This window comes from Protomyctophum bolini, assembly GCF_963924005.1.
Source record: "Protomyctophum bolini genome assembly, chromosome: 21".
Classification (NCBI taxonomy): domain Eukaryota; kingdom Metazoa; phylum Chordata; class Actinopteri; order Myctophiformes; family Myctophidae; genus Protomyctophum; species Protomyctophum bolini.
The window spans coordinates 1,402,436-1,415,291 of record NC_137882.1 but is presented as its reverse complement, the minus strand read 5'-3'; the positions used below and the strand labels follow the sequence as shown (position 1 = coordinate 1,415,291).

Here is a 12,856-nt window from a genome sequence, read left to right as displayed (position 1 = left end):
AAACATGCTGTAATTGCAAATGTGAAATGGTGTCTTATAAACCCATGAGGGTTGGGCACAAGGTGTGCATGACACGAAAATAAATAAACAATCAAAAAGAATAAAAAATATAGGCTATATATTTGTCCTCAGTCGTGACATAATTCAGAGCTGATTTATCTGCAAATATAAGCCAATATTTGATGATTATAGCGATATGAAATCAGTGTCGTTTTTGTCGACGATAACTAAGACGGATAAATAATGTTCGTCGACTACCTTTTTTTTCACTGACGAAAACTAAATGGAAACTAAATGAAAACTAAGCTGTGATGACTAAAACTATAAGACTGAATATACTGACAATTAAGTCATCAAATAAAAACTAGACTAAAATGTCAGGAAGGGACTAGTGGACAGGAGATGCAGTACAAGTCATTTTACACGTGCGTGCTGAAAATAGCAGATCTACAAGCTCACAGCGCTGCAACGTGTAAAATCAGCCATTCATATGACGGCATCAAGGCCCGCCAAAACAGATTTTGTTTTTGTAAAATCTTATGATATTTAGTCGACTAAAACTAGACTAACACTAAAACATTCCAGGTGACTAAAATGTGACTAAAACGAAATGAAAACTATTCAAGAGGCTATGATTAAAACTAAAATCAAAATGTGCTGCCAAAAACAACACTGATATGAATACAAATCAAATGCATTATGTTGAAAGACAACCTTATTCAACAATATTATTATTATTAACCCATAATATTAACCAATATTAACCAATATTATTATTATATTGCCATGTTAAAAGTCAAGATTCCCTCTATTCTTATAGACTGTTTCCATAATATGCTTGTTCACTCTAAAGGAGTTGAGCTTAATTGCGTAGTTGGAGGTGGAGGAGTTGGTTGACTTGGGAAATTTTGAAAATAAAAGTTATCCTCGTTTCTCATCATTTTGGACCATGGGCTATAGCCCATATCGTACGGCATACTATAGCACATATACGGCATACTATAGCACGCCGTTTTTCATCATTTTTGAGGATTTGAAAAATAATTAAAAAAATAAAAAAACGATGGGTTATAGCCCATGTTTTTTTGAAATTTTGGAAAAAAATCCAGGCCCATGAATTAGACGATAAAGCTCACATGTTACCCAAATAGTTGAATACACAAAAGCTAAGGCACTGGTACTGGTACTTCTGGTTTACCGGAACGGGGTTCAACTCCCTGCAGTGCCCTGCTCAATGTGTTGTATTTACCGAAAAAATTGCGGTGTTGCGGAGGATGAGAAAAATTAGCAAATTGCGGAGTGTTTAAAAAAAGAAAAAAATGGTGGAGTATTGCGGAGGAATTGCGGAGTGTTGCGGAAAAATTGCGGAAATTGGGAAAATTGGAAATTGAAAATTGCGGAAATTTTGGAAATTGCGGAAATTGGAAATTGGGGAAATTGAAAATTGCAGCGCAGTGGAAGGTAGTATATAGGCTAGTGTTGTTTTGGGCAGAAGTTTTCTATTTTAGTTTTAGTCATAGACTCTTGAAACGTTTGCATTCATTAGTTTTAGTCACCTGCGGAATGTCTTAGTGTTTATAGTCTAGTTTTTGTCGACTAAATCTACAGGTGATTTAGTCGACTAAAATTGATTTTGGCGGGCCTTGATGCCGTCATAATGGCAGATTTTACACTTGCTGAAAATAGCCGATCTACAAGCTCACAATGCGTCGCGTTGTGAGCTTGTAGATCGGCCATTTTCAGCATGCAACCAAGTGTAAAATGACTTATACTGCATCTCTGGTCCACTAGAGTCCCTTCCTAACATTTTAAGTCTAGTTTTTATTTATTGACGAAATCGACAGTATAGGCTATTTAGTCATAGTTTTAGTCACCATAGCTTAGTTTCAAATTAGTTTCCATTTTAGTTTTCGTCAGTGAAAAAAGGTATAGCCGACGAACATTTTTCGTCATAGTTTTAGTCGACTGAAACAACAGTGGCAGGAAGGTAGAAAGAAGCACTTTCATTGAGCGCTCTGAGGGTGTAGCGACGTAGCGCTATAGTAACAGCGCTGTAATGAGGTTAATTAGCTATGGGTGGGTAAGCATGACCCCGGGGCACAACACACACACACACACACACACACACACAGCACTGTACAGTAATAGAAGTAGCCTGTTAAGTATCACTTAGCTCGGCTCTCATTTACAACAACGACGACTTATTATGGCTACATAATAAAATAAACGTGTGTGTGTGTGTATCCTCTCTGTATAGCTTTATATTTCAACTTACCTCCCGAGGAAGCCTAACTGTGCGTCCTGGACGTCCCATGAACATTAATGAGGCTACAGCAGCAGTAGTAGTAGCAGTATAGCATGAGGGCAGAAGGTTGCTCCATTTCCACACATGCCTTCCTTGTTGTGAAACGTTAAGCTGATTGATTTAATCTCCTTCCTCAGTGAGACTTGCCCCCCCCCCCCTCCCCCCACCCACTCATCCATGTGTGAATTTAAGACCTGTATACGTGACCTGTTGTTGTTGTTTATGTAAGTATAACCAGCTAAATCCATATACAGTATAGCCTATAGCATATGGGGGGACCTAGAAATTATGGGCCCCCCTTGGACCGGGAAGCACCCTATGATCCGACGGACCATTGCTCCGAAGGAGCAATGGTCCGAGGTGCGCTGGGGGTCGGGAGAGGGTGGGTGGTTAGGTTTAGGTGTCTGCCCCGGGGGAGGTTAGGGTTAGGGTGAGGGTTGGGGTTAGGTTTAGGTGTCTGCCCCGGGGGAGGTTAGGGTTAGGGTGAGGGTTTGGACCACCGCCATGCAAAAGGACGGAAGGATGCATGTACCGTAACACCTGCAGCGTTGCAATAATAACCACATTATTTTAATTACTTAATTACATTTTTTTCCCTGTTCTTTTTTCACTCATTGATGTTCATTGCAAAGCCATTGGTCGTGATATTTGCATATACATATACCCCCCCCCACACAGAGGCTAACATTCACACAAATTAAAAAATCTGTGCCATTTTGTACATATGACCTTTGACCTTTAACCCTGATCAAAGAAAGTAAAATAACTGTAATATTATGGGTTTTTTTGTGATCATTAGAATGTCTGCGTGCGTCCGTCCGTCCGTTAACCCATTCTGACCTGAGATCAGATTCATACGAGGTTTCCGCTGGACACACACTGGTCTGATTAACCCATTCTGACCTGAGATCAGATTCTAAAAATGTCGTTCTTCGATTTTTCAAAAATAGCAGACCTACAAGCTCGTAACGCGCCACTCGGTGGCGCGCTATGAGCTTGTAGATCTGTTATTTTTCAATAGCTAAAGCACGACATGATGCTAATACCAAAATGGGTTCCCGTTCAGAATGGGTTAACAGCTAATCTCCGGCACCGGTAACCCGGTCGATGTCAAATATTGCTCACACACTCCCTGGATGCCAACGATGAACCTCTGCCCCAGAACGGCCTGTTATAGCGCCACCAGGAGGCCGACTTTTAAAATATTACTCCTCCAGATTGCAGCATGCAATTTACGTGAAATCTTTCATAGACTTTTCTACTTAGGCTGAGGAATATATCCCACCCTTTTCACATTGGCCGCGTTATAGCGCCACCAACAGGTGGATTTTTTTGCAAAACACATTTTTTGGAACATAATCATCCAATTGCCATCCAAGGCATTAGAATAAATGGCAGCCTTTTCACATTGGCCTATTATAGCGCCACCAGGAGGCCACGACCTGACCTGCCCTGGTGGAGGGGCACTTTATCTTCTAGGTTCTTCTCAGATTTAACATAAAAATAAAAGTCGTTCTCCAACAGAAAAGGAAGCGGTATAATATTCAGTTGTCCAATAATATATAGTTTAATAAGTTACAAAAAAGGTGTTTGTTTTTATGTACCTGTTTTGTAAAAGTGAAAAGAAAGTTAATCATTCATCATAATACAATTCAACATTCTGCCTGCCACGCCCCCCACACATAGAATTGACTTATTTAAACATGTGAGTTTAGTATCGATAAAATAATAATTTTGTTGTTGTTTTTTAAAAGAGAGAGAGAGAGAGAGAGAGAGAGAGAGAGAGAGAGAAAAGAGTGCTTTGGCTATTAACAACACATATAATGTTATAACTCCGTGTTAACCCATTTTGGACTGAGGTTGATTAAAAAAAAGGCTTCAATTATTTTTCTGAAAAACCCCATGTTCCTTTTTTCACGTCAAGGACCCCCAGAATGATCTCTTATTGGGCCACGGACCCCCATCTCAAAATATGTAGTTCCAGGGACCCCCCACCCAGAAGCCAATATTTTAGTTAAAGGCGCAGTGAAACGGATATGGTGAACAACATGAAAATGGTGTTTCCACATGAAACACCGGTCTGAAGTTTCTGAACCAATCAGAGTGTCGCATCCCTTCAGGCGATGGGACGGTAGCTAGGGACGGTGGCTAATGCTATGCGCAACAGCGTGGTGTTGTTTGTTTATAAATCAGACGGTCGCCCAGCACAACCAGTTTACTGTTATGTGGCTTATTTCTACCCTATAATGTTTTCAGAAACATATTTTAGCGTGATGATTAAGTTGAAACCGAGTAATACACTGTCTGAATGTTATCTTGAATGGAAATAAAAACGGAGAAATCTGTAATCAGAAGCAGCTGTGTTGCATGGATGCGCAGACATGGGGAATTAAACATGTGAGCTTCATTTTTATTGGCTTTTATCAATGTGTATCTCTACACGTCATCACGCAGCACGTTTTCGTTTTAATAAATAAATAATACAATCGTTTTTATGGACCTTTGATATAAAAACACACAGAAATGAGAATTTTCCCATTGTTTTGGCATCCATTGTTAGGTATGCACATATGATGACCACGGATATGGTCTAAAAGTGTGAAAAACTTATTTTTCATTTCACTGCGCCTTTAAAAATGCTCGCTCTGAAATATACATTATTCAAAGATTTGCGCCACATTTTCACCACTTTTCAAAAACAGCAGATCTACAAGCTCGTAGCGCGCCACTCGGTGGCGCGCTATACGAGCTTATAGATCTGCTATTTTTCAATAGCTATAAAGTATAACATAATATAATGCTTAAAACACCAACATGGGTTCCCCGCCCAGAATGGGTTAAAACAGGCCAGGTATCTCCTCCTCCTGATTGAAAACATCCAATGACGTTTTATTCCTGCACAAAGCTTATCAGCCGAGGTGAAGTCATACGGTAGTACAGTACAGTACAGTACAGTACAGTACAGTACAGTACAGTACAGTACAGTACAGTACAGTACAGTACAGTACAGTACAGTAATATGTAACAATGTCGGTTTGGAACGGCGTCAGTCGACACGCCAACTAAACAGCATTGAGCTATATTGACGGAAAACAAAACAAAATAATAAAAAAAAATGAATTATGTCGCTTTATACACTTACGGTCTTACGGCAAGAAAGTATATAGTATATCCTAAAAAAAAAATAACACTGTAGTGTATACAATATATAGTCTGACTTTACGGTAAGACGCGATGTCAGTCAGACATAGACGTAGAGGCGATATAAGTGCACCAAAAAAACAACCCATTTTGAAGACCCGAGGTCGATTCTACACAACATGTCGTCTTAAATCAGAACAGTTTCTATATTATCACTGGTTCAAATGTCAAGGATTCCCCAAATGACCTCTGACCTCCCCATCTGATGATAATATGTAGTTCCAGGGACCCGCCCAGACACAAAGATTTGAGTTAAAAAAAAACGTTCGCTGTGACAGAATATATATAATATATATTTAAAGATTTGCACACGTTTTTTTTACGACAATTTTCTTTTTTTTCTCTCTCCCCCTTCAAAAATAGCAGATCTACAAGCTCCTATAGCGCGGCACTTGCTCGGTGGCGCGCTATAGGAGCTTGTAGATCTGTTATTTTTTTTAACGGCTAAAGTGGTTAAAATCTACGAGGCGACGCAGATCGTCGTGCTCGGGTCGAAGAGGGTTTATGCAGCGGCTATACAATACACTGTGTGGCTTGAAAGTTGTTACAGAATCAATCATCAACTCTTTTTCTCTCTTCTTTATCCTGGTATAAACATACAGTATACAGTATACGTACAGCAGGGATCGCTTAGGACTTTTATACACAATTAAAAAGAATAAAAGTGAATTGTACAGCTTTAAAAAAAAAGAATAATCAGAATAAATATTCCGGCGTGCTGCCACTGGGGACTGATCGCTCGACGAGTGATTGACAGCTGACATAGTGATTGACAGCTGACATAGTGATTGACAGCTGACATATAGCCAATTGAACACGAGGTGAAGTAACTCTCTACGCTCTTATAAGTGCGTCTTTGATTTTTGTCTTTTTTGGGGAAACTATATAAATTATATGTTAATGTTTTGTGGAAGATTTAGAACACATTCTCTGGCGTCTTTATGTGTGTAATATGTGGTTTAACCCATTTAGGCCTGACGCCGAAATTAAAAGATAAATCCTTAAGTTTCTGTATCAGTGCATGGTGCTCAAAAGATTTGATGCACATTTTCACGATTATTATTTTACTACACGTTCATAGCGGCACTCGGTGCCGCGGTATGAGCACACACACACACACACACACATAGTCACATAATGAAGTGGTGCAACCACTTCATTATGTGACTATGTGTGTGTGTGTGTGGGTGGCTGGCTGGCTGGCTGGGCACGAAAACAGCATGGTTGTTTTTCACCACCTGTGCGCAACCTAACACACACACAAACACACGCACATATTAACTGTATATATGGTGATTTCGGGTGTGCCAGTACGGTACAGTGACAGTACAGTACAGTACAGTAGAGGGTACAGTAGAGGGACCCCCACACGGTAACTCTGTCATTTCTCAACCGTTTCGGACGCGGGGCGGCACGCCGGAATCGGGCCGGCACCATGGGTGCGTTCCTGTGGGTCTGGAACCCCCCCTCATCCCCCCACCCCCCCCCCCCACACACGGAGTTGCACCACTTACTTAAAAAAAGAAAAGAAAAGTCTTTCGAAACGGTACAAAAAGGCAGACATGAGGGTCGAGGCGGGATAGGGCGGGCCCCGTCATGGAACACAGTACATATCCCAGCACTTGGGGGGCCCCCATTACGCAGCTATGTCTGTGTCTGTCCCCTGTGTCTGTCCCCTGTGTCTGTCCCCTGTGTCTGTCCCCTGTGTCTGTCCCCTGTGTCTGTCCGAGCACGGAAAGCTGCAACACGGGTAACTCTGTGACTTCTCGAACCGTTTCGGACGCGGGGAAGACTAGCCGGAACCGGGCTGACCCCCTGAGGGGGGGCAGGGCGTTCCTGGGGGTCTGTCTGGATGCCCCCACCCCCAATACACAGTAACTCTGGCGGAAAGAGGGCTCGGTCACACGAAATGAGCCTCGCGGTGCTCCACCTCCTGAAGCCTGCGTGGGCGGAGCCTCTGGTACAGGGGCTTGTTGGCCTGGTTGGGCCCGCTCCCTCCTAGCTCCTCCCCTCCCTCGGGAGAGGAGCTAGGAGACTGGAGCTCCTCCTCCTCCTCCTCTAGCGGCTCGTCGACCGAAAGCTCGATCTCGATACCAAGCTCCTCCTCTTCCTCTTCCTCTTCCTCCTCCTCCTCCTCCTCCTCCTCCTCTGCGCTGTTTGCCGACGCGCTGCTTTTCTTCAGGGCCGTATTATGTTTGGCGGCCATGTTGTTTTCGCCACCGTTGTCGTCGCTCCCCCCCCCCCCCCCCCGGCGGGGGCCGCCGCCCCCCCGCCGCCACGGGAGGCTTGTAGAAGGTCCCGGGAGGAGGCTGCAGCGTCCTGGGCAGCCTGAAGGGGGCGCCACCACCACCGGGCGTCACAACGGGGCCGTAGCGGCTACCGTCCACGTTGTCCTCCCGCCGCAGAGTCCGCCGCGCGCCGGGCGCCGCCGCCGTGGCAACCACCGCGTACGGCCGGTGGGGGTACACCATGGCTCCGCCCCCCCCAGGGGAGGAGGAGGGGGAGGAGCCTCCGGTAGGAGGAGGAGACGCCCCGCCGAAGCAGAACGCCGAGGAGGAGGAGGAGGAGGCGAACAGAGACGCCGTCGGGACGGAGCGCGACAACGAGTCGCCGCCGCCCGGCGAGTCGCCGCCCTCGGTGGCGTCCCGCCGGTCGCTCCACGCCGCCGCGCTCCTCTCCGCCGTCCTGGTCTTGGCGACGTCGCCGTGTTTGTACTGCCGGTCCCACGTCCGCCGCAGCGTCTGCGTGTCGATGCACGTGCTGCGCTGGCGCTGCTGCGCCGCGCTGGCCCGCGCCGACGACCACGACGACTTGTTGTGGGGCTTGTAGTTGTAGTTGTTGTTGTTGTTGTTTTTAATGCCACTGCTGTTGTTGTCGTCGTGGTGGGCGTGGCCGCTCGTCTCGCTCGCCTCCTCGATGGACTCGTCGTCGTCGTCTCCGACGACGTTCCCGTTCCCGGCGTTCCCGATCTCCACGTGGCCGTTCCGGGCGTTGTTCTCGTCCACGCCGTCGTCGTTGTTGTTGCTGCTAGCGTGGCGGCCGCGGCTCAGCGGCGGGCGGTCCCCGGGCGCGCTGAGCGGCCGCGAGGAGGAGGAGGACGGTCTGCCGCGCGGCGGGTGGTGTCGGAGCTGGACCCGGGAGAGGGGGCCGGAGCGGGCCAGGCCCCCTCCCCCTCCCCCGCCCCCTGACGGCGACCTCGTCTGGACCTCTGCCGGGTCGACCCCGTTGACCCGCCCGGCCTCGTCCCAGTCCACGTCTGGACCTGAAACAAGACGAGACACAAGTTTATAAAATGAACATAAAATGGGACATTTCTGCGACTAGGTTCTACTTTTGGAGTACATTGCGATGCCAATACTACTACATTTACTGAAGAGTTTACTTACCGAATTGTGCCGAGTTTGTGCCGAATATAACTCGATTATAAGACTCAATTGTGGAAAAAGAACATTTTGAATATCAAATAGTCCCCGATTATAATACGACTAACGTTTGTTAGGATATTGGCCACTGGAAAGAAAATGCAGTCTTATATTCAGCACAAACAGGGTTAACCGATTGTGACCATAGGTCGCATTTACTATGAAAACCTGCATCATCTCCCGTCTGTCCGTCACCCATGCCTCCATATATGGTCACGCCTCATGACATCACGTCGCCATATATGGTCACGCCTTGTGACATCACGTGACATCATGAAGACCCTTAGATCTCCATATATGGTGGCGTTATGTCACGTCTCGCCCTCAGGGCGTCTTACTGGTACTTTTACTCGAGTAAAGCCTGGTATGAGTACTGAATGGAATACTGACCGGCTTCAAAGCCCCTCCCCTCGGAGCCGGGGGGCGTGGCCTCCTGGACCTCAGCCAGCGAATGGGAGGAGGGGACCATGGAGGAGTGCCTCTGGTACACCTTGGAGCTCTGCTGCGATTGGACGGAACGATCCAACCAATAACACAGAAGACAGGAAAGACGAAGGAGAGGAGTGTAAACACGGAGCCACATGAAGAGAATATTCACACGCACACACACACAGACACGCACACAGACACACACACACACACACAGACACAGACACACACACACACACACAGACACAGACACACACACACACACACACAGACGCGCACACGCACTCACACACACACACACACACACACACACACACACGGTCGCGTCGAGCGCCTCTTAACTACCACTACTACGACGATGGACTCACCTCCTCGACGTCTCCCAGGGACTTGGAGTGCCTGCTCAGCTGCTGCTGCTTCTCCTGGGGCGTGAGGCCGAGGCGGTGGTCCCGCCGGGGGCCCCCCCCGCCGCCGGGGGTCCGGGGCCCCTGCAGGGCGTCAGAGGTCAGAGGGGGGCTGAGGAGCGGAGGAGGAGCGTGGAGGAGGAAGACCATGCGGTAGTGTCTGATGAGCAGCTCCACCATCAGGGCCTGGTACGGGTAGTCCACCAGGGAGGACAGCGAGACCACCTCCGCCGGCTCCGCCTGCCGCGGCTTGATCAGCGTGGGGCCGAAGATGATGCCCAGGTTGGAGGCGGTCATCTTGTTCTCCTCCGCACGCTCCGTCACCCTGTTGGGGGGAGGGGACGTTACGGTCAGAATCCCGGTGTCACGAGGCGTATCAAAATGTGAACCCAAGTGCAGGCGACACAGGCAGTGTAAGTTCAATAGTTTAATAGCGATCAAAACCAAGGGAAAAGGCTTACAACGAAGTACACGCAGTGGTATTCAATTAGATTAGGCCGGGGGTCACAACTGTAGAATGATTGTGTGTGTGTGGGGGGGGGGGGGGGGGGGGGGGCGCACAGTGTGCGCGCAAAGCGCTGACATTTCTGGGTTCTCAAAATGCTTTTTGTGCTCAAACACGAAGATTTATGTATATTTCCGCACAGTAATGAGCTGTATAGACATATTATCCTGCTCTATGAAGATAGGTTGAAAAGTGGTCCTTTAATGATTACCGTCATTATGGTAATCTCACAATTAATATCACACACACCATACCTGTAACTTTTATTAGCCCTCTTATTATTCTCAACAAAAAAAAAGAAAAAAAGTTTTTTTAGAATCTGATCTCAGGACAGAATCGATTAATCATGAAACTGTCAGGATGTAGAAGAACATTTTATAGAACCTGATCTCAGGTCAGAATGGATTAATGATGAAACTGTCAGGATGTAGAAGAACATTTTATATAATCTGATCTCAGGTCAGAATGGATTAATGATGAAACTGTCAGGATGTAGAGAAGAACATTTTATAGAATCTGATCTCAGGTCAGAATCGATTAATAATGAAACTGTCAGGATGTAGAAGAACATGTTTAGAATCTGATCTCAGGTCAGAATGGGGTTAATAATGAAACTGTCAGGATGTAGAAGAACATTTTATAGAACCTGATCTCAGGTCAGAATGGGGTTAATAATGAAACTGTCAGGATGTAGAAGAACATTTTATATAATCTGATCTCAGGTCAGAATGGGGTTAATAATGAAACTGTCAGGATGTAGAAGAACATTTTATAGAACCTGATCTCAGGTCAGAACGGGGTTAATAATGAAACTGTCAGGATGTAGAAGAACATTTTATATAATCTGATCTCAGGTCAGAATGGATTAATGATGAAACTGTCAGGATGTAGAGAAGAACATTTTATAGAACCTGATCTCAGGTCAGAATGGGGTTAATAATGAAACTGTCAGGATGTAGAAGAACATTTTATATAATCTGATCTCAGGTCAGAATGGATTAATGATGAAACTGTCAGGATGTAGAGAAGAACATTTTATAGAATCTGATCTCAGGTCAGAACGGGGTTAATAATGAAACTTTCAGGATGTAGAAGAACATTTTATAGAATCTGATCTCAGGTCAGAATGGGGTTAATAATGAAACTTTCAGGATGTAGAAGAACATTTTATAGAATCTGATCTCAGGTCAGAATGGATTAATAATGAAACTGTCAGGATGTAGAAGAACATTTTATATAATCTGATCTCAGGTCAGAATGGGGTTAATAATGAAACTGTCAGGATGTAGAAGAACATTTTATAGAACCTGATCTCAGGTCAGAATGGATTAATCATGATGAAACTGTCAGGATGTAGAAGAACATTTTATAGAACCTGATCTCAGGTCAGAATGGGGTTAATAATGAAACTGTCAGGATGTAGAAGAACATGTTTAGAACCTGATCTCAGGTCAGAATGGGGTTAATAATGAAACTTTCAGGATGTAGAAGAACATTTTATAGAATCTGATCTCAGGTCAGAATGGATTAATAATGAAACTGTCAGGATGTAGAAGAACATTTTATAGAATCTGATCTCAGGTCAGAATGGATTAATAATGAAACTGTCAGGATGTAGAAGAACATGTATAGAATCTGATCTCAGGTCAGAACGGGGTTTCCTCCTCACCGGTGCAGGTGCTCCAGGAGGAACTGGAGGGTCCGGTAGTGGGTCTGGGGGAGCTGCCTCAGCAGGTCTTGGATCTTGAACAGGACCCGGTTGAGCCGCGGCCCGCCCACCTGCGCGGGCGCCAGCGGGTTGGCGGTGAGCCGCGACGCCCCCACCTCCTCCACGATGACCCGCTGGGCCTCCTTGGCCAATCCGATGAAGTCGCCGTAGTAACGGAACAGGATGAGAGGCTCCGGGAGCTGGGGGGGGGGGCAGGGAGGGGGGGGCAGAGTTAAGGCCTATTCATAGTCTGGATTTTGGGTGGTGAGCTGACCACCGCTGAGTAGATTTCGTCGACTAAAACTAAGAAATGTTCGTCGACTACCTTATTTCCCTAAAAAAATTATCCCACGATTTTGTAACCCATTTTTCACCCCCGTGTCAATCATCTAAAATGTGATCCTGGGCTCTACACACCCTCCACCAACCTAGTCCCCATATATGGGGGACAAGGGGAGACCAACCTAGTCCCCATATATGGGGGACAAGGGGAGAGCAACCTAGTCCCCATATATGGGGGACAAGGGGAGACCAAACTAGTCCCCATATATGGGGGACAAGGGGAGACCAACCTAGTCCCCATATATGGGGGACAAGGGGAGACCAACCTAGTCCCCATATATGGGGGACAAGGGGAGACCAACCTAGTCCCCATATATGGGGGACAAGGGGAGACCAACCTAGTCCCCATATATGGGGGACAAGGGGAGAGCAACCTAGTCCCCATATATGGGGGACAAGGGGAGACCAACCTAGTCCCCATATATGGGGGACAAGGGGAGAGCAACCTAGTCCCCATATATGGGGGACAAGGGGAGAGCAACCTAGTCCCCATATATGGGGGACAAGGGGAGACCAACCTAGTCCCCATATATGGGGGAC

General features: G+C 46.2%; 1 protein-coding gene across 1 annotated transcript in view; it reads right to left on the bottom strand.

The window, feature by feature from the left end:
• Positions 1 to 7,406: 7,406 nt before the first annotated feature.
• The window catches only part of LOC308336019 (rho GTPase-activating protein 29-like), a gene marked incomplete at its 3' end in the record, with an annotated part of 63,581 nt that continues 58,131 nt past the window's right edge, over positions 7,407 to 12,856 (bottom strand). Inside the window, exons 20-24 of the mRNA XM_080793261.1 lie at positions 11,936 to 12,174; positions 9,726 to 10,086; positions 9,319 to 9,430; positions 7,786 to 8,768; positions 7,407 to 7,571 (exon numbers count right to left, since the gene is read on the bottom strand). Coding sequence (XP_080649387.1) covers positions 7,407 to 7,571; positions 7,786 to 8,768; positions 9,319 to 9,430; positions 9,726 to 10,086; positions 11,936 to 12,174 — 1,860 coding nt within the window. The remainder of the gene's footprint in view (positions 7,572 to 7,785; positions 8,769 to 9,318; positions 9,431 to 9,725; positions 10,087 to 11,935; positions 12,175 to 12,856) is intronic.